This window comes from Penicillium verhagenii (assembly GCF_028828195.1).
Source record: "Penicillium verhagenii strain IBT 33310 chromosome Unknown utg000008l_segment0_segment0, whole genome shotgun sequence".
In the NCBI taxonomy this organism is placed as follows: domain Eukaryota; kingdom Fungi; phylum Ascomycota; class Eurotiomycetes; order Eurotiales; family Aspergillaceae; genus Penicillium; species Penicillium verhagenii.
The window spans coordinates 1,223,359-1,247,829 of NW_026643172.1; the positions used below are offsets into that span (position 1 = coordinate 1,223,359).

The following is a 24,471-nucleotide window of genomic DNA, read 5'->3' on the forward strand; positions in this document are numbered from 1 at the left end:
GGGCAGAATATTACTGGATCCGGTAAATTCCTTTAAAGGGAACTTACTACATATACTGGTAGTTATCGGGAGTTGTAGTAGGTTTACGGGTTTTTGGAACTTGAATGTTCCGAGTCCCTTCCGAGTACTGCTCCTACTCTGGAGTTTTGTTGTTCAGGTAAATAACCATATGAAGTATACCTCCAGATTAGGCATAGCCAGGGTAGGTAATATCTATATTTGAATTAAGCTACGTAGCTATGACTCCATAAGGTATTGATTCATACTATACATATAGTATTATCCCGAATTATCGGGCGGGTGTAATACATACCAGTTGACTAGAACTATGTACAGGGGGTGATACTGGAGTTCAAATGTTTAAAGTACAAGTGTATTCTCAACATTTGAAGTCTCTTCTCAAGTCTATTCTCAAGTCTATTCTCAAGTCTATTCTCAAAGTAATCTGTATTTAGATTAAATCCCTTAAGATATTCCTGTATGTGCTAGGGTCAACTGGTAGCATCATTGGAATTGACCGTCCCCTAAGACCGTCTCTAGGGCCAATCAGAGACAAAGACTGTTTGGACCTACTTTGGGCCTCTCAGTCAATCAGGTGCTGCCCAAAAAAAAACACAGACCAACCAATGATGACATCGGGCCGCCTATCCAGGTAAAAGGTTACGGGAAGTGCACGGTCCAGCACGGACAAAGCCGGGCCTATGATGTCGTGGAAGCTGCATCGTTCCTTGGATTTTCCATAACGGCTGGGGTTAATTATAGATTTAACCCTGGTCTTTTAATCCTTGAAAGAAGAAAAACCTCCTCGGGTGAAGATGAAATGTAGTCTGGTGATATCGTGGATTCGTAGTACAAGTACCTGTATGTATGATTTTATGCTGCAGTGACCTGAAGTTATCCGTAAAAATACCGAGCAATACCGAGTCACCAATACGGTACCTTTCGTCTGAACTCTTGCACTTGGTATTACCCTTTGCCAATATTTTCTACACTTGAAGTTCTAGACCAGGAACATACCAAGATTTTCTCTCTCTTTTTTTCTCTCTCTTTTTTTCTTATAGAATTGACTTTTTATCCCTCTTCCCCCCTCTTTTTTCCCTTTTTTTCTTAGTGCACAGATCACTTCCCTGCTTCCGTACCCGCGATAAGCAAAATAAGCAGTCGAGATTGCAATGGACTGGTATGGTGGAACCAATCACGAGCCTTCACGATATGCAGAATCGACTCCACTGGTGCCGTCATTGCCCCCAAGCTAAGTGGGCATTGACAGCTCCAGGCCTAAAGCTGCGGAGTAAAACCTGCCCCTCTCCTCCTCCCTGATTCCTCTTTACTTTTTTTTTTTTTTGTCACGCCTTTCCATTCCATCCACCATTGCAACTTTTCGGGTTTCTCAAGCTGTTCTTCCATTATATCTGTATTGTAGCCTGGTTTGACTCGACTTCTTTTTCTTCATCCTTGAGTTGATCTCTTGAGCTCAGATCCACCATGGTGCTGATCGACAAGCATGAGCATCTTACCGAGGAGGAAAAGCGCCTAAAGGAGGATCGCGAGAGAACTCGTTACTGGAAGAAATGGGGCCCTTATGTGGCCGAGCGACAGTGGGCGACCGGTGAGTTCGATCGGGCAATCTGGAATCCATAATCTGGAATGTGGGATGTCGGATGTGGGTCGGGACCCCGTGCTAATGATATCATCCTTGTGGTGATCTAGTTCGTGAGGATTACTCGTAAGTCAACCCATTGATCTGATCCTCAACCAGAGAAAGAAGCTAACTTTGCGCAGTGAAGATGGTGATGCCTGGAGCTGTAAGTCGACAGATCTGGGAATACCCCGCAACTGCAGCTAATCAACCAACCAGACTTTTCCCATGACCATGCTCGGTCGCGCACTTTTCGTTGGGGTGAGGATGGCATCGCCGGTGTCTCCGATACTCATGGAATCCAAAACATTGCATTTTCCTTCTGGAATACGAAAGAGCAAGTCGTTCATACATGAACCGCCCATGAAAAATTTATGCTGACATAATATATAGTGAGTACCTCAAGGAGCGTCTGTTCGGTCTCTCCAACCCACAAGGCAACCATGGTGAGAGTGTAAAGGAAGCGCACTTCCATGTCGATAATACCCCTACGGTAGGAGAATCTTGGAGCCAATCAGATGTGACCACCTCTAACATGAGTCTTCCTATTAGCACTCGTACATGAAGTTTCTCTACAAATATCCCCAGACCAAGTTCCCCTACGAACAATTGGTTGAAGAAAATGCGAAACGATCACGCTTGGAACCGGAGTTCCAAATCCTCGATACCGATGCATTCAAGGATAACAAGTACTGGGACATTTTCATCGAGACTGCCAAGGAGGGTGACGATGAAGACGAGCTGATCTTCCGAGTTATCGCATACAACCGTGGTCCGGATCCAGCTCCCTTGCACATTGTCCCTCAAGTGTGGTTCCGAAACACCTGGTCTTGGGGCTACGAGAAACAAAAGGCTAGACCCATAATCAAGGAAGACGGCCCGCGAGTTGCCAAATCCAACCACGAGAAGCTGGGAGAGCGTTACGCATGCTTCGCACCATCTCCCCCTGTGGGCGATGGAGATGAAGATATTCAACCTCAGTTGCTCTTCACAGAGAATGAGACCAACAACAAAAAGCTTTGGGGTACCGAGAATGACCAGCCCTACGTGAAGGATGCTTTCCATCGCTTTATCGTCGACGATGAGAAAGACGCTGTCAACCCAGACAAAGAAGGAACCAAGCTCGCAGCCTGGTATGCGTTCGATGATGGCGACGAGGTTCCACCAGGTGAATGTGCGGTGGTTCGTTTCCGTTTCTCTCGGAAGAAGGTTGAGTTTGTCGACGAGGAGGAGATTGATGATGTGATTGAGTCGCGTCTTGCTGAGGCAGATGACTTTTATCACAACATCAGCCCCCTCCCCATGAGCGAGGATCTCCGAAACATTCAGCGACAGGCCTTCTCCGGTATGATGTGGTGCAAGCAGTACTATAACTTTATCTACGATCAATGGAGCACCGGTGACCCAGCTGAAATCCCCCCACCGCCTGGTCGGAAGGGTATTCGGAATGAACAGTGGCGCCATCTGTACATCGACGACATTCTGTCGATGCCAGACTCATGGGAGTATCCCTTCTTTGCTGCATGGGATACCGCATTCCACTGCATTCCCCTCGCTATGATGGATCCCGATTTTGCGAAGAAGCAATTGGACCTCATGACTCGTGAATGGTACATGCATCCTAATGGTCAGCTCCCTGCCTATGAGTGGAACTTTGGTGATGTCAACCCACCAGTGCACGCATGGGCTGTCTTCCGTACTTTCAAGATTGAACGCAAGATGTATGGACGCCAGGATTTGGATTTCCTCGAGCGTGTTTTCCAGAAATTGCTTCTCAACTTCACTTGGTGGGTCAACCGCAAGGATTCGGATGGCAAGAACGTCTTCGAGGGCGGTTTCTTGGGTCTTGATAACATTGGACTGTTCAACCGGTCCGAGCCATTGCCCACAGGTGGTGTCCTTGAGCAGGCTGATAGCACAGGCTGGATGGCTTTCTACTGCCTGTGCATGCTCAACATTGCCTTGGAGCTGGCTAAGCACCGCAGGACGTACGAAGATAGTAAGTTCTCTGACCCAAACCAATTCAGTGCATCTATTCTAACATACACTCCTAGTTGCATCCAAATTCTTCGAGCACTTTATCCTCATTAGTGATGCGATGACATTCCGCAATGGTGAGGATAACATTGAGTCCCTTTGGAACGAGAAGGATAGGTGAGTTTTTACCAGATCTCATAGTGATAGCACCAGCTAATCAATACAGCTTCTACTATGATGCCATCTCTTACGGCGGACCATGGACTCAGCAATTGCCCATCCGTTCTTTGGTGGGATTGATCCCACTGTACGGTGTGCTAACCCTTGAGCCGGAGCTGATCAACAAGTTCCCCTCGTTCAAGCGACGATTGGAATGGTTTGTCGAGAACAAGGCCGATGTGGCCGAGCGTAACATTGCTAGCATCAAGACCCGAGGTAAGGGTGATCGACTTCTGCTAGCACTCGTGAGCAAGGACCGCCTGGAGAAGATTCTCAAGCGCATGCTCGATGAGACCGAGTTCCTGTCAAAGGGCGGCATTCGTTCCATGTCCAAATACCACGAGGAGAACCCATACTCCATGGACGTCAATGGCGAGACGTTCAAGGTCGGCTATGTTCCCGGTGATTCGGATAGCGCCGTCTTCGGCGGTAACAGCAACTGGCGTGGACCGATCTGGCTATGCGTCAATTTCCTGCTGGTCGAGTCTCTGCTTCGCTTCTACATGTTCTACGGCGACTCTTTCAAGGTAGAGTGCCCAACTGGCTCCGGTGACTATATGCATCTGGGCCATGTAGCCGAGGAGCTTCAGCACCGCATGCAGCATCTCTTTGCTCGAAATGACGAAGGACGCCGTGCCTGCAACGGTGATAATGATCTCCTTGATTTCGACGAGCACTGGAAAGACTACATGTGGTTCAACGAGTTCTTCGACGGTGACACCGGTCGCGGCTTGGGTACGTCCCACCAGTGCGGCTGGACGGGATTGATCGCAAAGATCATCCATGACACAGGGTAAGTCCGAACCACGCTTTCTAATCTTTAATAGCCATTGGGTTACATTCCTAACTCATTCTTCTAGTATCAACTGCCGTCTCCCCCAGACCCCACGTGGGCCCTTCGCCGCCGCTTCCCACTACTTCGACGACATCTTCTCGCGTTCCGGTCGCGGCCGTGGAATCGGCTCCAGAAGACCCTCTATTCGCCGCTCTTCTACAAACCGATCCATCGGCAACCGTAGTGACTTTAATTCGACCATTGCGGGCGATGCCACCCCGGGTGCATCCTCTATTCTGGACGACGACGAACAGAACAGCCGCCCTATCAGCCGCCGTGGAAGCACCCCCGCCCTCAATGAAGATGGCCAGCGCGAGGAACACATCAACCACTATGTTGAGAGCCAGCTGCAGCGTGTGCGTAGCTCTGCCTCGATTGCGACCTACGAGGATGAGCTCGAGACGCAGGCTGAACAGGAGAACGGACACTCTGACCACTGATCTGGTCACGCATCTGGTAATTAGATCATGATTGATGGATTCCTTTTGTTTCATTTGGTTAGGTACGGCCTTCATTTAATAGATGCTATCTAAGACATCATAGTTGAGCATTTTATCATCAGAATACACAGAATACACGGACATTTTATTTACTTCCTCTAATACTTCTTGATTTCTCGCCTCCGTGGATGCACATGTGCAGTGACGACGGGCAATACAATATTTGAAGTTCAGGGCAGTGGAAGGATCTGCCAGGGAAATGGAGCAATGGAGACATTGTGAACCAGCGGGTATAAGGGCAGCGAATCGAATGACGACAAGAAGAGAGTGCATAATATTGACACCAGTTTGAAGGCGTACTGGAGTGGCTCGTGTCTAAAATACATTGAAATTGGAAAAATAGAAATCGACAAAACCCTTGTCGTTCGCCTGAGCCATGCATAAAAAATTCAGTCCCGTCGTAGCAAATTGTTGTGTTGCACATTGTTTGATTGCAATAGGAGCGATCCCTTGCGTAGTATGTAAAATATGATCGCCGACCAGTTCATGAGACTTTTTTTTCTTTGTCTTTCTCGAGTGGGGGGGTAAAAATGCTGTGATAGGAATGGCGTGAAGTGGGAAGAAGACTTGAACTGGTAGGTAGTAACTAGTAGTATGTGTTTTTTTTTTCGTAGCATTTATTGATCACGCCACAGGAAGGAAAGCATCTGGGGGCAAAGCACCCTGGGCCTGATTCAAAGAACTGATTAGTATGATTGTTTTGATGGAACGATGTCCGATGAGAGTGTTAGCCTACCTTCAACTGTTCAAAGTTTGTCCATGCGGCTTCGAGACTCCATCCATTGCTGGAAAGTGCCATTTCAGAGTACTGAAGGGTCATGTTAGATTTGGCACTGATCTGCAATACAAGTTGTTCCTGCTGAACTTGAGCATCGGTCTTGCCAGGGGCAGGCGCGCCGTATCCCTGGGGGAAGCCAGGCCGAGCGGTAGCCAGGGCTCCAGGAATGGCAGGAATAGCGGCAGGAGCGACTTGAGGAATCACGGAAACTGGAGGGGCGATGGCCTGAGGGATTGCCTGGTTTTCTGGGCTCCAGGCTTCGTGTCCGCCGTATGCGCGGAGAGTGAGAATGTCGCTGATGACTCGAATGCCGCCGAGGCCGCTACCGGGGCCAAGAACGAAAGAGCGATCAAAGCTGCGTGTCTCCACTTTTCCTCCAAGGCTCTCCTCAAACTTGCCGTGAACCATGACCAGGAGACCACCGACGCCAGAGGGGCTCTGGCCAGTGTGGTCAGGAAGTCCGGGCATAGGGTGGCATTCGACAAGGCACTCCTCGGGGTGGGTATTCATATCGGTGTGTCGAGTTTGAGGCAGGGAGCTCCACACTTCACCGATCTTGTCCTTGCCAGTGTAGGTGCGTGACATACGTGCAGGGAGATGGGTGATCTTCATAAGGTTCCGACTTTTCTTGATGTACGGCTCCCAGCTGGCAGTCTCAGCCTGCGGGGCCTTGGGAGCCGATGTGTTGGTGTTGATGGAAAAGACGGAATTGCCGTCGTAAAGATTGTTGAGAAGTTGGGCCCGATCAGTATCGTAACCGATGAAGAATACACGGATGAAGTTCTCTGCGATCTGGGAATCATCTTGGAAGTGAGGTGGCTGAACGGGAATAGGCGTCTTCTTCTGGTCCGCCAACTCCTCCTCCGTACGAACCTGGATGTTGTTCAGGGTCCGCAAAGTGGGATACCACTTCAGCATGGTTTCCTTGAAGCCGTCAACGGCGCAGAAAGGGTTTCCAGTCAGATCCAGGAATTCAAGGCTCCGGAACTTCCACCGCCAGCCCATGAGCGACTGAGCATCCTTGAAGTTGTTGTTTGAAAGGTCGAGATTTTTGAGACCATGGATTGTCGCAGCGAGGGCAGTCACGACTGTGATGTTGGCGAGTTTGTTATCTGCAAGGCTCACACTTTCCACAGCTTCGCGTCTCTGTTTCGCATCAGGGAAGCCCATTTCCCACACCTTCATCAGAGCCGGGAAAAACTTGGACTCTGTAGTTGTGCTACCGAAAATTCCCATGGCCTGAAGATCCGGATCCGTGCCCAGGGCGGAGAGATCAAGAAGCTTAGTCTCGGGATAGTATCGCTTGCCGAGAATCTGGGTCATCTTGGTTTTAATGTCGACCGTATTCTGGGAGAGACCATTGGAAGCGCTGAGTTCGCGATCAAGCGCCTCAGTCGAGGAGGGGTCATATGGTGCCACGGAAATAGGAACTCCAGCAAAGGTATTGCCATCGATGCGGGAGAATAGGTCTGCCAAGTCGGGTTTGACGGATACAACCAGTGTGTCTCCTTCAACTCGCGACTAATTGAATGTTAGCAAGGCGCAAAGGACCTTGAAAATGGCCAGGCCATCGATAACGATAACGATAAAAAGAAAAAGCCAGGGACCCCAGGAGGAAGCGACCATCGTCTTTCCGGAAAAGCGAGATTTGTTGATCGGATCCGACGTCGGACCGGGGAGTGGCGCATAGTATATATATGAGGTGGCCGGGATGTCCAGGATAGTAACATACCTTGGTGATTTTAGCGCGAGGTCCGGACTTCGACATCGAGTTCATGCGTCGTTCGAGAAAAGAAATGAGAGAGTCGACACCGCTATCACGCTTGGATGCCAATTTGCTCTTCTTCCAGCCACGGACGCTGTATTGTTCCAGGCCGCTTGAGTTGGAGTTGGAGTTCTTGCTGGACCGAATGCTGAACTGTGAATCCTTGGAGTCGGAGATGGCCCTCTGAATGGCGTCGATATTCTTGTCGCGAGGGATGCGGCCAGATACTGCAGATCTGCCAGAGGTGGCTCGGCCGGTGCTGCCCCGGCCTCCTCTCTTTCCTCCACGAGCGGCGCTCGCATCCATCTCCATATCTCCATCTCGGTCGGTGCGTCCCCGCTTTCGAATGCAACCACGGTCGGCTCCAGCAGGACGTCGAGACTTCATGGTTTTCATCTTGCCGAGGAGTGTGCTGCACGAGCAGTTGGGTTTGTCGCAAAGAGTGGGGGGAGTGGGTGGTGAGAATTGATTGGCCTGGAGGTTGGTTACTTGTTTTGCGCGCGGCGCGCCTTGGTTAAGTGTGAAGATTCGGTCGCATGCAACAAAGTCCAAGAGGGTGTTCGGAAGGGTGAGGCGAGGTATTGAGCAGGAAGAGAATGAAAGATGGAAACTGCAAACAAGCAGGAGGGAAGACGTTAGGCAGCGAAACCCGCTCCGACTGTGTTGCAGTAAATTTGGTACTAATTGAATAAAAAAAAGTGACGTGCAGGTCACCTGAAGCGGTGAATGACAGTTCCCCTCGGGTCACGTGCATGCTAGCAACCAATCAGGATCCGTAGATGCACACTAGTCATAGTACTAGTCCTCTTTTGGACTCACTCGGTTTGGCTCAATTTTGCTCAAAAGAGACATTTGGAGATTCAATGAGTCAATGAGTCAATTGTTCTGGAATTCGGCAGTGAATAAGGGAAACTTACTAGTATGAAACGCCTATTCCAAATATGGTGCTATTGTTCTCTCTTGCCCCACTAGTACCTCCTGCCTATATGCTATTTTTGATCAGATGGGTGTTACAAAGAGAATCAAACATTGAATTCAAAAGAAGGCTTTGTTTATAAAACAAAGTATCCTTTGTTTATAGAACAAAGAATAAAAGTCCTATGCCCGCAGGCGTTCCCCTTCAGTTTCATCCTCTTTCAGACCCAAATTCTGCAAACATGGCGCATAAAACAAAGTTCCACGCCATGCTCCTAGAGCAGTTCGAGAAGCCACCAATACCCACAAGAGCAAAACAGCGGTACTGAGAATCTAGATCAAACCATAGATATCAGAAATGTTCGAAGCTCAGGCATACGTATCAACCAAACTTACTGTTCCAAAGACCTTGAAAAACATGAGATCTAACTCTTTCCCCAGCTCCATTGTATTAGCTGCATATACACCCAGTGGGAACGTAAAGCCCCACCATCCCATATTGAAAGGGAAAGGAGAACTGTATAAAACAGTTGCAAAAGCAAAGACAAGCCAAATCAGCCCAAAACTCCACATAAGCAAAGATATAAAGACACCAAGAACGTAGGCCATGGAGCCCGCAATGGGATCGAGAATGTCAGAGTTTTGGAAGAGTTCACGAGCTACTTTTCCGATGTAAATGATGCTACAAATTGTTAGCAACCGTTTTGACAACAAGGAAAATTCAAAAATGTCAGCTATGGATGTGCATCTCACCCGAATCCGCCAAATCCCAATGGCCCCAATGGTAGAAAGCAGCTCACAATAGCCTCGCGAGGAGGCAGTTTATGCACTGCAAGGCGCTGGTAGTAAATGACAAGCACTGCCATTGCTAACGGTGTGCCCATGCCCCACAGTATGAAAGAAACCAAGAGCGTTCCCATTGCATGGGTCTTGTTAGGCAGAATATTAGCGATCTCGGCACCTGCACCCGCCGCGACAATAGTTGCAGCTATCGGCAGCAATTGAAGCGCCGTGATTCGGTCTAAAGAGGTGATATGCCGTTGAGATATCCTAGAGGAATTTGATCAGTAAAAGTGAGGCTCCAGAAAGACGATCGCGGGAAAAATCTCACAGAATAAATGATAGCGAAAGCGTGACCGAGGCTGCTGCCACAACATCCACCATCCATAATGCCCATACAAAGGACGAGGCCCATTCACCCCAACGGGGAACACAGACAAGAACCCACATCTCAATGAGGGTAGCAAAGCCCATAGGCACAGTTGCCAAGAATAGTGAATTTGTGGGATCTTGGATCATCACTCGCCAGATCTCAGGATATAAGGTGTATCGCACGATAGAGGTGATAAATGCCAGCGCGAAAATGATAACATTCAACACAAAGAATACGATGGAAATGTAGTGAAGAACTGGCGAGGAAAACGGAACGGAATTGAAAAGCACCGAAACGATCCCGGTTCCCATTGTGACAGCGAACCACCTAGTATGTTCATCGTTAGAAGAGCTCGCGGAATGAGTTCAGGGTTCAGGTAGCATATGCGTACGATGGGCTGAAATTCCTGACCACACGTCGCCAGCCGACATTGTACTTAGCTGGGCCTTTGACCTCACTTGCCACCTTTTGTTTGGTCATGATCAATTTAAAACTTGATAGTTCATCGAAAATTGACAAGGAGAGTTGGAACATTGAACTTGTCAGTCATGGAATTCCACGGTTTGCCGGCCGAGAGAGAAGAGCCCCGCCCGCGGGCAACCCAGTGGATCCCGAGGGAGCCAAGCCCAGCTTAAGCATGCACACGACTCACGAGCCGCGGCTACCACCGTCCAAGCCTCCAGATGTCCAAAAGATTATTGAATAACAATATTTATACTGGTCACTTGAAAAGATTTCTTTGGAACTTCAAGTCCTGGAGCTTTGACTTCATCGAGGGCACCACTTTCAATGTTGAACTTCTCAAGTGCTGGGTTTGTAAATGCTTGAAAACATTTGTTTGAAAGAAAACTGTGTATATTTTGAAGATAAAATCCCATGTATATATGTATATGTAAGCTGAACAAATCGCAACGCCAGAAATGAATCACGTTTCCCATCTCATGCAACCCTAGAAAGTATTTACCACGCACCGACAATACCCGCAATCGGAATATCGATACCACTTGTATAAGAGCTGGCATTGCTCAACAGATATACGTAGGCACCACCCAGCTCACGCGGGTCGGCCAAACGAGGCATACCGCCGTAGTATTGCATCTTCAGATCCCAGTCGGGTGCGGTCTCCACATAATATGTCATGGCGGTACGAACGAAACCGGGTGAAATGCTGTTGACGCGGATGCCGTGCTTGCTCCACTCCATAGCGAGGGTATGACACATGTTGCGGACTGTGAAAGGAAAACGTTGGTTAGAATTGAAGTGAAATTGCGGATTCGGATTCATAGCTTACCGGCAGCCTTGGTAGCTCCATATGGTGCGGACGGGGCGGCCTTTGAAATATAACAGATTAGCGTAAGCTCGTAGGGTATTTTCTGGGACGCAATGCTCACCCGGTTGGGACGGTAAGAGGTCATGCTGGAGGTCATCACAATAGAACCCTTGATGCCAAGCTCGATGAACTTGCGGGCAGCAATCTGGGCACAGAAGTAGGCACCGTAGACCTGAGATTTTCATCAGTAAATTTCACCACGCTTAGTGAAGATCTCACAACTCTTACATTAAGGTTAAACAACTTCTCCAGGTCGGCACGATCAAACTTCAACGCAGGCTGATGCTTGGTCATGCCAGCGTTGGCCACAAGACCGTCAATACGACCAGTCTCTTCAATAACCTGGTTGATGGCCTTCTCCACGCTCTCTTCAGAAGTCACATCGGTCTGGATAAACTTGAAGTTGGGGTAACGCTTCTGCAACGCCGCGAAGTCCTCGCCAGGCTCCATCAGATCAAGAGAGTAGACCATCTTAGCCGAGTTGGCTAGGCACACCTCTGCAATACCCAGACCAATACCGCGGTTGGCACCGGTGATGGCAACAACTTTCTGACCCAGTGTGATTTGCCAGTTGAATTCGCTGTCCGGCATGGTGTTGAGGTAGGGAGCAGGGGTTTCGACCTTGGTGGCATCAGCCGAAGCATTTTCGGTAGCAACTGGAGGCATTTTGGTGATATTGGTAAGAGACTGGGGATAAATTAAGATCGTTCAATTGCTGGAGAAGAGAAGGTGCGATGCGGAGAATTTTGGATCGGTGCAGGAGGCATTCACCAGCTTTAATAGAAAATTTTGGACAATGGCCTGCTCCCCGCATTGTCAAACAAGAAACCCCACCACCCCTCTATGATGATCTGGGCTGGTATTTCCCCCGAATTCGGAAAATGACATCGAATCGAGGCTCGGGTCGAGGCACGCGGTGGTTGAGCTTCATCTGACGTCATTATACTGGGGCTCGACGAGACCACAAAATGGAATCTTATTATGGTATTTGTTGAAACAAATCAATATGTGGCTGCTTAAATTATGATCTTTATCAATGTATTTTCCCGTTCTTTTCATCAATTGAAAATGATGGCAGCCAGTTTCAGAGGCATCCCGCATTGACAAGGATCATAACAGGCCGTCTGCATATGCAGAAAACCACACACTAGGTACGGCGCGTTGTCACGAGTCACTATGGCGCTGCAAAAGTGACAATCCGGATCCTTGCTTCGAAGGACGTATCGTATTGGCTGATAGGAATCCCCACACGAATGCCTCGAGACGAGACGAGTGAAACGCCCGCCACCAATCACCAATAGCGATAAAGTTTGTGGGGACCGCCCATATGGCATCGTGAAATGCGGAGGTGGATCCTATCAACCCCCAGCCTAGTTCCGGATCAGGGATGCCGTGTGGAATGATGAATGGCCTGGTAGATTGCCGTCATTGTTAACAGCGAAATACGGAACAACGATCGCCAAGCGCTGGCGTACAAGGGAGCATAAATACTCCCTTGCACAGCAGGTGTTCTCGCTCTCATTATTCGTCGTTCTTTTCCGCTCACATCAACATGGATTCGTACGAATTTGAAACTTCTTCTCAAAAGGAGGTCTCCTCTAAACAGATTGAACATGCTGAATCGGAGGTCACCTTCTCCCCGGAGGAGGAGAAGGCTCTTGTCAAGAAGATTGATTTGATGTTATTGCCGGTGATATGGATCATGTATCTACTATCCTACATGGACCGAACGAAGTAAGTCAATTATTCAATCCAGAAGACTACCCATATGCTGACGTTTCACTTCTAGCATTGCCAATGCTAAGGTGTCTGGCATGGAACAAGATCTCAACTTGACATCAGGCCAGTACTCGGTTGCCTTGGTAGTCTACTTTGTAGGATACGTGGTATTTGAAGTGCCTAGCAAGTGAGTCAATCCGGTTATTCCGAATAATTTTCCAAAATCCCACCCACTAATCAACAAATCTTGCACAGTCTCGTTCTGGTCCGAACCCGGCCTTCAATTTTCCTCCCTTCAATCATGATTGTCTGGGGCGTTCTTACCTGTCTGATGTCCGTCATCAAGTCATACAAACACCTGGTGGTTCTTCGAATTCTTGTTGGTAGTGTCGAAGCCGGATTCGCACCTGGTGTCTTGCTCGTTCTATCCTCTTGGTACAAGCGCACCGAACAGTCTAAGCGCTTCGGTGTATATATCTCGGCGGCCGTGTTGTCTGGAGCCTTCGGTAGTCTGATTGCCGCTGGTATCGTTGATGGACTAGAAGGCGCTCACGGCATTCGTGGATGGAGATGGCTATTCATCGTCGAGGGTGCTGCTACTATCGGCTGTGCTTTAATCTCCCTTTTCATCCTTCCTGATTTCCCTGCTACCTCAAGGGGACTATCTGAGCGAGAGAGACATATCGCCGTTGCTAGGCTGGCTTCAGAGAATGTGACCGCTGTGACCGAAGACAATGCCCTGCTAAGTAGCTGGGGTGCGGTCAAGGTGGCTGTCCAAGATTGGCGGACGTGGGCGTTCGTCGTTGGATACATGGTAAGTGCCTCCTGACTCTTTCTTGTGTTTTCAAGAATCTGTCGCTTGTACAGTAAACTAACGATTCCTTTGTGACTAGGTCATCGTCGGATCCAGTACCCTCACCTACTTCTACCCAACCCTCGTCAAAGGTCTCTTCGGTGATGCCTCAACCTACAAGATCAATCTCCTCACTGTCCCCATCTATGGCGCCGCCTTCGTTGCCACCGGCATCACATCATACTTTGGAGACAAAGTGCCTAACTGGCGAGGCCTGATTATTGCCGGGTGGTTGACATTTTCTCTTGTATGCTCGATTATTGTGTGCACAGTTTACGACTTTACTGCCCGATACGTCCTGCTGGTGTTGATGGCATGTGGTCTCTGGGCTACGAATGGAGGTACATTGGCATATGCATCATCGGCCTTTGCTGGCATGCACCCGCAGGCTCGGGGTGTTAGCTTGGCCTTGGTCAATGCGATGGGTAATTTGGCCCAGATCTATGGGTCGTATCTGTTCCCAAGTGCTGACAGCCCCAAGTATATTATGGGCTTTTCTGTTATTTCTGCGATGCTTGCATTGGGTGTTGTCGTTTTTGCTTCTCTGCACATTTGGTTCCGTCGTCGCACAAGATCTTTCATTGAAGAATGAGTGGCAAGGCCTTTGTGACCTATTGTATATAATGAACATTTGAATCCTTTCCATGACCAACCAATGAATACGGTGAATCCAAACATTTGAAACATCAATGTCTTTTAAAAATAATCTTGGAAATGTTTCGATTCAATTGAATATACATTGTAATTTTTACATATGCCAATAAAAGCATTGACTCAATCCGTCCACAGATCAGATTTTAGTGTCGATAGAACTGGGCAACTGAAGGTTGCCTCAAGTTGAACCACCTTGTGCTTAAGTAGAAATCCTGCCTTTAGGGATTTAGTCGCGCCGCCAAGACATATCACCTTATAAGTGAAGTCCGCCTTTAAAAGTTGAAGACAAGACAACCTCTCACCATCTTGACATTACGCGAAGGGAAGATCGGCTTTTAATAGATGTTTGATCTGCGTGATTGGCGGGCGCAGAGTTTTGGCGGCCTTCTGGATAGTTTCTTGGGTCATAGAAACAGACAAGGAAAAGCTATTTAGCAGCTTTTGCCACGGAATTTTTGAGGTATCTGATCATCTCATGAGATCATTGACCGAGTCCTTTCCATATTCATGCTCAAGCTCCTTTCGTAGAGACGCCAAAGGCCAGCGAACTGTTCGCTGGCACGAGTCCAGAAGGTCCAAGAGGGCCAATCTTTCATGTGGCGTGTAGACACACATTCCAGCTAATAATTATTAGAAATATGTACCTGTGAAACTCAAAAAGACGAACTTCTTACCTCCAAAGAGTGTGTGCAAACAAACGATGTTTGCTGCATGGTCCTGCTTATCCACCGATCGCGCTATTCCGCAAATTGTATTGACAGACATTGTCAAAAGCTTCTGCGCGGCCCGGAAGTCGTCAAGCCCGCCCGAGGATGGTCTATGGAGGACAACCAAAATACGAGCAAGACTATGAATTTGCAATGCTCCTGCAAAGGGCGCCGGATGGACCCAGATTGGAGGGAATGTTTCAGTGCTAGAGATGACTGGGAGTGGGTCATATTCGGGGGGTAGATGATCATGCCATTCCTGCAGCATGAAAAGCAGTTCGCTCCCACGGTCCAAGCGGCGCTCTAGATCAAAAGCCTTTTCTTCCTCTTTTGACGCGTAGTTGACACATTGACCGAGAAGATATGTTGCTCGAGTTGCTAGTTCAGAGCCAGTGAGAACTGACAGAGGCTTCTTAGGTGTCCAGAAGCTGAAGATCCGACGCCGCTCGCGCATGGCAACCCACACGTCTTGTCGAAGCCAGGCCCACCAGACGGCAGATCGCAGTCCTCCAGATTCGCCGTCGTTGTCCTGGAATCGCTGGATCCAGAACACACCTTTCAAATGTCGTTCCCAATCCTGGTTTGATCCATCGATCATTTCATAAGTGCTAATGAGGAGTGAGATGGCGAGCAGTTCATGGCTGCGAGCATAAGACGAGTTTTGCATAGCTTTGTTCAAGTAATGGAGGGATTCATAGTAATACTGAACAGCCAGGTTACGGTCGATAATAGTCTCCTGGTGTGATGAAACACTTGCATCTTCCCCAAGGGAACGACCTGGATATTGTGACTCAAGTTCTTGTAGAGAGTGATGACGGGCGGAGAGGGCCAGCAGGGCTTTCATTAGCCCAACGTTCCGAAGAGCCAGATGAGAGACTGTGGAAGCGAAATGCTTCTCTGGGTCATAAAAGTCCAACCAGTCACTTGAGACGCGCACAAAGTGTCGAAACAAATGATGCTCCAATGGCGATAATTCAATCAAAGATCCCGGGCTCCATGATGGCGAATTATAGACAGCCGGTTCCACCTCTGGGGGTTGGGAAACCAGTCGTCGCGCAATTTCGGGATCCCGTGGAAATGCCGCGGCATTGAAGCTTTGACTCTCCCGGAATGTTCGGGGCTGCAAGTTGGCACTGTTTCGTGGGTCTTCTCCATTGTCGATCTGCACGTGAGACTTCCTGCGAGGTAACTGACCTGTGGGAGACAGACGAAACCTGTCATCGGCATTTGCAGCGTCCGTGGCCAGGAGTTCGAACCAGCTCAAGGGCGCGACTCTCGAGGAATAAGAACTTTCTGTTCCCGGTGATGGGACATATGCATATGGTGATCTTGCTGTCGGGACAACGGCAGCTGTTGACCCAGAATTTTCAGGAGTGATTGTGCTGCTTGGGTGCCGTGATTCGTGTGGACTATCTTGCTGCATGGGTTGCTCTTGATGGCATGCATCGACCAATATCTGGAGAGGCTCATGGACTGAGCTTCGACTATTCATTTGATTTGCAAGCTCCATTCCTGGTGTTTCGGGCGCCTGCGCCTCTGCTGGTGACATGCGACTGTAAGGCGAGTCTCTAGGCGCGTACATACAGGGACGCTGGCCTTTGGCACAGGGCCCACATTGTGGTTGTACCTGATAGTCCAATTAAATAAGTCTCATATTTTTGAGGGATGGTACGTGGTGGGAGCGATCGATACATACCTCATCGCACTTCACATGTCTTCTCTTGCAGATGAGACTAGTGACGCGTTAGGGATGGAAAATATTTCCTAAAGCCGGGGAAAAACTGACCAACCAGTGGTCGCACGAAGCCCTCGTCCGCGGGACTTGCGCTTTTGCCGGATAGCGCCCTGCGGCTTGGCCATCATGCGGAGAAGTAGCGCGCATACAACCTAGAATAGTGACAGATGATCAAGTGATTCGAGTCGAGGTCAGCGGGGGAAAACCGAAACTGTGGGGAACGGCGAAACCTTGTTCGGTGACTGGAAGCGTGGCAAGCCGGAAAGTGGAGTTTCGCGGCAATTTCGATCGTTGCTTCCAACCGTGACCATTTGCGAGAATACTCTTGACTTTGGCTCACTTATCTTGAAAGCACTCCAAATTGAATGAATCATAGATCTATTACAGTAGTATACTAGCAGTAGGTAGTATACTCATGGTAAATTTGCTAACAACCATCTCTCCTATTCCGGGCCCTATTTGCGCACTGTGTGGGTCGGAGAAATTTCCCCTGGTCTCACTGTCAGTACTCAGAGAAGTAGTAATGACGACACTGTAACTACATACTAATCAACACATGGTCCATATTGTGGGGTAATATTCAAGGACAGGATGCAGGTACCCCAGACATCTCTGGACTCGTAAATATTCAGCCACATATCCACCGCGCCTGGAGATCCATGGTGACACGGTACAAGTGCCGAGCCTCGAGACGAGCCCACGGGTACTAAACAGCCACTGCGGATTTGAGAGAAAAAGGAGTAAAAGGATCTGGTAGTACGCACTAGTGAGTTTAAAAAGTAACCTTATCGAGAATTCACTTTGAACCCCGCGATTGGGCTTGTATAATTGACCACCTGCACTCCACTTGTTCTAAATTGACGGTTATAAAACGAAAGAAACCATTTTCACAGTGACTCCACTAAGTACAGAAACTTCCAACACCCCAATGGTAACCAACTCCTGCTGGTATACCTTGTTGCGCTAGGTCTGTAACCTATCCTTCAAATCAATGCCAGTGCAACTCATCCATTCGCTGATAGTAGCTAGCATCTGTTTCACCCTCTTCCTTTGGTGTGTCGATAGGCGCAGTGCAAATCTTCATGCATCCTCCAACATATTTGCCATGTGTATAATCATACTTTTTGTCAACTCTGTATTCATGGCAGAGGTCACAATGTACAGAACCATGCATGCAGTCACCTCTGCCATAGTATTCATAAGCATTGCATATGCCCGGATCAGCGGCCCGGCTTGTCAATTTATTGCCTGCAAAGATATGAGCGTCGCTTCCTAACCAAAATTCATCTTTGTTCAAGTATCTTGCCTGCTAGGTCTTTCAGATCATATGCCACCAGTCCATCACCAGCAGGCTCACGCTCAGGTAGTTTGAGTTCTGGGTTGCGCTTATTGATCCCCTCCGCGAAAAACACCCTTGCGTAGGGAGGGTCGAACACAAATGTCGTTTCGCCGGTTTTGCGATTTCTGACTTCTGCTGTTGCCGAAATCTCGTCTATGGCAAAATATTCATCTGGGGCTGGGATAGTTGCTCTCTCAATTTGATTTTTGATACGCTGAGCAGTATCAGGATTGAAACACGTGTCGATGAAGTATAGTTGATCTTTACCAGCGGCTGCCACATATGGTGTATCTGGTGCAACAATCTGGAAGCCATACGCTGTTTCGATAACATCTGGTACGTAGCTGCTGTCTCGATATTCTTCTTGATAGACTGATGAACTCTCGCATAGTTGGAATGCGCTTAGCTGCATACCAATGATGAAGAGTAGGAAGAGCATAGTGAGTATAAGATCAAGTCTTTTTTTTGTATCTGTTTGATGACTATACTTAGGTACGTAATGAAGTGGGAACGAGATCAGAAAATAATTATGAGCGCGACGAAGAGAGAGGAAAAGCAAGAAGTAGAAGAAGGCGAGAGAAGAATAACATGAAGCTACGGCGGGGAGAGCACAAGCTAATCCCAAAATGGGTCATCCCCCTCCAGGCTCCAGCTCAGAGCTGCTGAGCAGTAAGCTCACTTGGAAGTGGCTGTATTGAGGTTGTATTTCAATCTTTCTTGCTATTATTCCAATAGCTGTGGGGTACTGTGGGCCTTCTTGATAGGACAAAATTCGGAACACCTACGGAGTGCGGAAAGCTAAGTCCACAGCCCTACATACTACTAGTATGTATTAGATAAGCCTCTTTTTGCGTGTTTGGACAAGAATAATAATATCGCTTTTAGCCCTAGGAAGTGCTGGAATAACTATAGCACGCTAGCCTTGGAAGGCTGGATCCATACGAAAACCCTGATTCCCTGAGTCCAAGACCCACTATGTCTCCTTCGCGTCCTTCACTTCTTTTCAGCCTCACAACTGCCACCACATCATTCAAGCATGTCTCTCAAAAGATCGTATAGCCAGTGGCCTGAATGTATCCCCTCATTTATTCGCCGACATGAGGAACCTGTCGAGTGGGAAGATATCGATGGTGACGCCACTCGTGCATGGAGATATTTTGTTCGTGAGCGGTGGGTCAGTGGCGACGACACCGCAGATCAACAGAAACGAGATCTGATTGAACAATGGGCAACAGCAGACCAAAAATTCCGAGATGTATGACTTGACTAAATACAGATATTCCTTGGTTTTCTACTCACTGCCCCTTTGATAGGGCTATCAATCTCGAGCACCAGAGGACGAGCCTAGTTTTTTTCGAAGGCCCCGAACTTAGAGTACGAAATATCCCCTACTTTCCCGATTCTAATTTTAACCTGAAAACAGGACGAGTCTTTCACTAAAAGTGACGTTGAAAGCTTCTGCATGGTCTATATTTGTATCACTGAATTGAACGAAGAAAAACAAGCCTTGCTGGCTAAGTGTATCCTGGGTTTATTCCCATGGGAGGATGGCTGGGAATTTCTAGCCGACGAAATTGTGATGTTTTTGCCCTTGGAAGGTAATCAAGGCAATCATGTTCTGGACACTTTCAAGCTCCAGCAAAGCGTCGCTCGGCCCGATTTTCTCGATATGCATATGGCGCTTGATGGAACGGTAATCTTCAGGGATTGTTATCCCAAGCTGATTATTGATGACCGAACCCTAGAGACCGGACTAGGGCTTTGGGTTGAGTTTGGAACGAATGGCATCTATGAAAAGGCCTACCGGGCTCAAATTATGATGATGGAGTTTGCCGACTTTTATCGTGAAATCGGACCTGGCAATCAGACTCCGATACAGTGCGCGTTGATGTATATTGAGTCAAGATACAGTGATCTTGATAAGGATAGAGATCCGAAAATTATCTTGGAGGACGAGCCGTGAGTCATCTTCCTCTTATTTAAAGAATTTTATGACCTAATCAGTGCTTAGGGTCGATATGTGGAAGCCGCTTGTGGAGATCTACCTGGGTGAAGTCGATCTAGTGGATGACTATGCTCCCGGCTTTCGTGAGGCAGAGGAGGAGGGCAATGGCCTAGCGATCGGATTTGATTTACGACAGATACTTGCGAACGATGGAAGACCCTTGATAATCACAGACTATGAAAGATTCTAGATGTAGTGTTTACTACCACCCCCAGGGCTACTCTACTTAGTACTCACTGATCTCACACTCGGAGAAAGTCCGATAAACAAAAGAAACCCCCACCTTTCTCAGTTCATCACGCTTGTCAAACTTCAAGGTTACAAGGTTACAGTAGTATATAGGGTGACAAAACCTCTACATCTTATGCAGTTATTGAAAATCACTACTACATTTGGTGGGTCTTATCGTAAAATATTACGGTTCAAATCCCCTCGCATGGTGCATCGCACCTTTGCCCGCGTGGGGGAAGAGAGGGGGTCTTTTACCTTGCATTTATTGCAAGGTCTATCCCAAGGGATGTGAGGTAGATATTTTATGATTCATTTTACCCTTTTGCTGGTTCCTTTTGTTTCTCTGCCTCCTCCTTGCACTCTTCCACCATGTCTGCCATTCCAGGTGTCACACAACCTCCCTACCCGCTCCATGAGTCTGTCCGAGATCTGCTGGATCCCGAATACGTCAATTTCTATGACCAGCATGTGATCGACAAGCAACAAGTACATCTGCAGCCCGTTGCAGCATCCCGAACCAGCGGTGTTCTCATCCCAGGCGCGGGTCCGATGCTGGAGGTTGGGAAGACTCAGGATATCACTATCACGCGTCGTGAGACTCAGGGACCTCCAGTTGAAGTCCGCTGTTTTACCCCCAAGGGCGAAGTACCAGCCGGAGGATGGCCAGTCATGCTGTATTTCCACGGCGGTGGTTGGGTCCTTGGCAACATTGACACTGAAAACGTGGTGTGCTCTAACCTTTGCGTGCGTGGTAATTGCGTGGTGGTGACGGTTGATTACCGGTGAGCTTCCCTTCCCGCATCTTCTCCCTCTTTCCCACACCTCGGTCCAATCCGACCCAAATAGCACACTATCTAACCAATCAAAGTCTCGCCCCCGAAAACCCATGGCCAGCTGCCGTTCACGATTGCTGGGAGGCCCTGTTGTGGTTGAAGGCGGAGGGAACCGCCGCGCTGTCAATTGACACGTCCAGACTCGCGACGGGCGGGTCTTCGGCTGGTGGAAACTTGGCCGCCATCATGACCCACAAGGCATTGACCCTCTCACCCCCAGTCCACTTCTCCGCTCAGTTACTCTCGGTCCCTGTCACGGACAACACTGCCACAGTGGAGAACAATGAGTCCTACCGCCGATACGAACATACCCCCGCTCTACCATCCCGGAAAATGATTTGGTACCGCGACCATTACCTCCCCAACGAAGCCGATCGCACCAACCCCGAGGCCAGTCCCCTATTTTATGCCACTGGCGGTAGCTGGTCTCAGCTTCCCCCTGCCCTGGTAATGGTGGGCGAGTTGGACGTGTTGCGGACCGAGGGCGAGCAGTATGCCGAGAAGCTTCAAAATGCAGGCGTGGCGGTGGATTTGCAGGTGATGAAGGGCATGCCTCATCCATTCTTGGCCATGGATGGTGCACTCTCCGAGGGGAAAAGATGCATCACACTGATGTGTGATGCCTTGCAAAAGGCATTCTGGGTCTAGTTTATAGCCGGGGAAGAAATAAAATAGTCCCTCCCCTGTGGTTCAACATGCAAAATTTCAATATAATTGATTCAATAGATGGTTAATCCACTTCCAAGGTTCCAACGTGGCCGAATTCTCAACTACACTTTCTATCAATCCAGGCCCTTGAATACATCGTCGAACCGCAGCTCATTCCATCTCACATTGGGCTTGAGGCCTGCAAACTTCCACACTCCGTCAACCTTGCGGTAGTAGTGCTCGTTGGTGGCATGGCCGTGGCCACGGAGCTTGACCTCCTTCAAATCAGCATCGGTGTACACTTGGTGGGCGGCACGGAGCTGGTGATGGCCGATAACCTCGGTGTCGGATATCTTCTCCCACCAGGTTTGGCCGAGCAGATGCTGTGTCTTCACGGTGGGATCTCCCAGGAATCCGGGGTGGGTCACCATAGCCATGTAATCGTCTGCTGACATATCGTCCCATCTTCGGAGTCCAATCTTGGTGTAGTCAACCTGTTCAAGTGTTGGTATTAGCGTTCACGTTGTTTCCGGTGAATTGGGATGTATTATCAGTTCATACCGTCAGTGTGGGAGCAATAATGCTACGCAGACGGTCCCAGTCCTAAAAGATATAATTATTTCAGTTCATGAACTTTCGTCAAAGGTGCCGTCAAAGTAATGGTCATATGTACCTTAGCATCGTAACTATCGGCCCAGTCGAAGACGACCTTCGACAAAACTAGATAATCTGCAAAAGTTAGTAATCACCGTCAGAGAGGTTCAATATTATTATGGGGCTTATCACCTTGGAAGCTAATGTCCAAATTAGGCTCTGTTTGCTTCTTTATGGCTGGCGACATGATGTTCTTCGAGACGAGTAACTTCAATGAAATAACCTATCGAGGAGGCTTCTCAGTAAAGTATTTCTCCTAAGGCACATCTCCCCTGTTTCTCGTGACTAGAAACTCCATGCTTGGCTTCGCCGGATGCAGCGTGAACATGAATTGGAATTGTTGGAGACAAAGGAATGCAACACAAGCCGATTGACGCGACTTCGTGTGGAAACCAGCTGAACTACTACACTTCCGCAAGCGGCAATTGTTCCATACCCCAAGCCATTAATCATTCAGATGTTCGAAAGCAGGATGACTATTCTAAAAAAGAACCATAGAGTGGCGCCTATGGTGAGATGAAATCCGGCTTTGGTTTCATCCAGCCTCGTGTGGTACTTAATTACAAAATACCTACTGCATCCTGTTGCCTCGATCGAGATCTCGTTTCTTTCATTTCAACTTTCCATTCATATTATACATTTTACGTCCGTTCATCTTAGCAATCTCATCAACATGGTTGTCCCACACACTCAAGCGGGTTCCGGTGAGCTTGCAGGCAAAGTTGCCCTAGTCACCGGCGGCAGCCGGGGTATCGGTTCAGGCATCGCGCTGGAGCTGGCCAAGAAAGGCGCTTCAGTGGCTATCAACTACTCCCGCGACCCCGTCTCCGCCGAGAAGATTGTCCAGGAGATTCAAGCCTTGGGCAGCCAGTCGGCCGCTTTCCAGGCCAACCTGACCAAGGTTGACTCCATTGAGACCCTATTCCAACAGGTTGTGGCGCACTTCGGACAACTCGACATCGTTGTTTCCAACTCCGGAACAGAGAAATTTGTCTCGCTAGCCGATACCACCCTCGAAGATTTCAACGAAGTCTTCGATCTCAACACTCGGGCTCAGTTCTTCGTGGCCCAGAATGCCTACAAGTATATTCAGCCGGGCGGCCGAGTGGTGCTCATGTCGTCGATCGCTGCAGGAGTTGGCGTCCCGGGTCACTCATTGTACGCCGGTAGCAAGAGCGCGATCGAGGGATTCACCCGTTGCTTTGCTGCCGATTTCGGCAAGAAGCGCTGCACCGTCAACGCTATTGCCCCCGCCGGCGTCAAGAGTGATATGTGGTTGAAGAATTCGTGGCGTTATGCGCCTGGCTGCGATCAGAGCTCATCCCTTGAGGATATTGAAGCAGCTTTGGCCAGTGGTAGCCCCTTGAAGCGATGTGGCGTGCCGGCCGACATTGGCCGCGTTGTGGCATTCTTGGCCAGCCCGGGAGGGGAATGGATCAACGGTGAGTTGCCCCTATTTTAATTTCTTTCCGAAAACCAAGGGCACATTTTGGCCCTCATTGAAACCCGAACTAATTGATCTTGCAGGCCAAATCTTGCCGCTGAACGGAGGTGCCAACATTTAATGGAGATGTGTGGCTGATACCTAAGCAGGCAGCTTACTGGAGTCCTTCTTTGATTTCTTTTCCCCCCTTCCGTCAGGGTGACTCTCGAGTACCTATTGAGATTTAGTTCAATCGTACAGAAATTAGTGCTGAATTTACAACATGTGAAACAACCCAATGTCCTTGCTTCCAATGTTTAAGACTTCTACTCTCACCTGGAAGAACAGTACCCTTCGAGCTATCCGTGCCCAGGGTTCAACCCACACTGCGTATGGTATGGGCGAAAGCCTCGGGCATAGATACTTCGGGACATACATATTGTCTTAGACGAGGCGGTCAGTTAAGCCCTGGAGCTGGGAATAGGGTGTAGCGCGAATAAATTTGCAGTGTCATTTCATTCATCAAATTATCTTCAACCATTCATCGTGTTCTTTTGCC

General features: G+C 48.7%; 11 protein-coding genes across 11 annotated transcripts; 5 read left to right on the top strand and 6 right to left on the bottom strand.

Moving 5' to 3' along the window:
• Positions 1-1,485: 1,485 nt before the first annotated feature.
• N7466_008429 (uncharacterized protein) lies at positions 1,486-5,110 on the top strand (the record flags this gene model as incomplete). The annotated part of the gene is made up of 9 exons (XM_057167818.1): positions 1,486-1,609; positions 1,711-1,726; positions 1,783-1,805; positions 1,859-1,880; positions 2,033-2,132; positions 2,192-3,638; positions 3,694-3,793; positions 3,843-4,628; positions 4,696-5,110. The coding sequence occupies 9 exons, from the start codon at positions 1,486-1,488 to the stop codon at positions 5,108-5,110; spliced, it is 3,033 nt and encodes a 1,010-aa protein (XP_057018449.1).
• A 787-nt stretch (positions 5,111-5,897) lies between these two features.
• N7466_008430 (uncharacterized protein) lies at positions 5,898-8,109 on the bottom strand (the record flags this gene model as incomplete). Its single annotated transcript, XM_057167819.1, has 2 exons — positions 5,898-7,469; positions 7,681-8,109. 2 exons carry the CDS (start codon positions 8,107-8,109, stop codon positions 5,898-5,900), a joined length of 2,001 nt encoding a protein of 666 aa, XP_057018450.1.
• A 702-nt stretch (positions 8,110-8,811) lies between these two features.
• Positions 8,812-10,261, bottom strand: N7466_008431 (TDT family transporter; the record flags this gene model as incomplete). The annotated part of the gene is made up of 5 exons (XM_057167820.1): positions 8,812-8,961; positions 9,025-9,310; positions 9,382-9,678; positions 9,740-10,108; positions 10,173-10,261. 5 exons carry the CDS (start codon positions 10,259-10,261, stop codon positions 8,812-8,814), a joined length of 1,191 nt encoding a protein of 396 aa, XP_057018451.1.
• A 480-nt stretch (positions 10,262-10,741) lies between these two features.
• On the bottom strand, positions 10,742-11,777 carry N7466_008432 (uncharacterized protein; the record flags this gene model as incomplete). Its single annotated transcript, XM_057167821.1, has 3 exons — positions 10,742-11,010; positions 11,073-11,283; positions 11,340-11,777. The coding sequence occupies 3 exons, from the start codon at positions 11,775-11,777 to the stop codon at positions 10,742-10,744; spliced, it is 918 nt and encodes a 305-aa protein (XP_057018452.1).
• An 886-nt stretch (positions 11,778-12,663) lies between these two features.
• On the top strand, positions 12,664-14,275 carry N7466_008433 (major facilitator superfamily domain-containing protein; the record flags this gene model as incomplete). Its single annotated transcript, XM_057167822.1, has 4 exons — positions 12,664-12,845; positions 12,901-13,017; positions 13,086-13,644; positions 13,724-14,275. The coding sequence occupies 4 exons, from the start codon at positions 12,664-12,666 to the stop codon at positions 14,273-14,275; spliced, it is 1,410 nt and encodes a 469-aa protein (XP_057018453.1).
• Positions 14,276-14,805: 530 nt separating this feature from the next.
• Positions 14,806-17,090, bottom strand: N7466_008434 (Zn(II)2Cys6 transcription factor; the record flags this gene model as incomplete). The annotated part of the gene is made up of 5 exons (XM_057167823.1): positions 14,806-14,957; positions 15,012-16,671; positions 16,741-16,777; positions 16,831-16,931; positions 16,986-17,090. 5 exons carry the CDS (start codon positions 17,088-17,090, stop codon positions 14,806-14,808), a joined length of 2,055 nt encoding a protein of 684 aa, XP_057018454.1.
• A 972-nt stretch (positions 17,091-18,062) lies between these two features.
• N7466_008435 (uncharacterized protein) lies at positions 18,063-18,557 on the bottom strand (the record flags this gene model as incomplete). Its single annotated transcript, XM_057167824.1, has 1 exon — positions 18,063-18,557. One exon carries the CDS (start codon positions 18,555-18,557, stop codon positions 18,063-18,065), a length of 495 nt encoding a protein of 164 aa, XP_057018455.1.
• A 597-nt stretch (positions 18,558-19,154) lies between these two features.
• N7466_008436 (uncharacterized protein) lies at positions 19,155-20,313 on the top strand (the record flags this gene model as incomplete). The annotated part of the gene is made up of 3 exons (XM_057167825.1): positions 19,155-19,373; positions 19,542-20,077; positions 20,130-20,313. The coding sequence occupies 3 exons, from the start codon at positions 19,155-19,157 to the stop codon at positions 20,311-20,313; spliced, it is 939 nt and encodes a 312-aa protein (XP_057018456.1).
• Positions 20,314-20,723: 410 nt separating this feature from the next.
• Positions 20,724-21,835, top strand: N7466_008437 (alpha/beta hydrolase; the record flags this gene model as incomplete). The annotated part of the gene is made up of 2 exons (XM_057167826.1): positions 20,724-21,136; positions 21,223-21,835. 2 exons carry the CDS (start codon positions 20,724-20,726, stop codon positions 21,833-21,835), a joined length of 1,026 nt encoding a protein of 341 aa, XP_057018457.1.
• A 134-nt stretch (positions 21,836-21,969) lies between these two features.
• On the bottom strand, positions 21,970-22,676 carry arp1 (scytalone dehydratase arp1; the record flags this gene model as incomplete). Its single annotated transcript, XM_057167827.1, has 4 exons — positions 21,970-22,329; positions 22,397-22,438; positions 22,509-22,564; positions 22,622-22,676. 4 exons carry the CDS (start codon positions 22,674-22,676, stop codon positions 21,970-21,972), a joined length of 513 nt encoding a protein of 170 aa, XP_057018458.1.
• A 486-nt stretch (positions 22,677-23,162) lies between these two features.
• On the top strand, positions 23,163-24,054 carry arp2 (hydroxynaphthalene reductase arp2; the record flags this gene model as incomplete). The annotated part of the gene is made up of 2 exons (XM_057167828.1): positions 23,163-23,931; positions 24,017-24,054. 2 exons carry the CDS (start codon positions 23,163-23,165, stop codon positions 24,052-24,054), a joined length of 807 nt encoding a protein of 268 aa, XP_057018459.1.
• Positions 24,055-24,471: the final 417 nt, after the last annotated feature.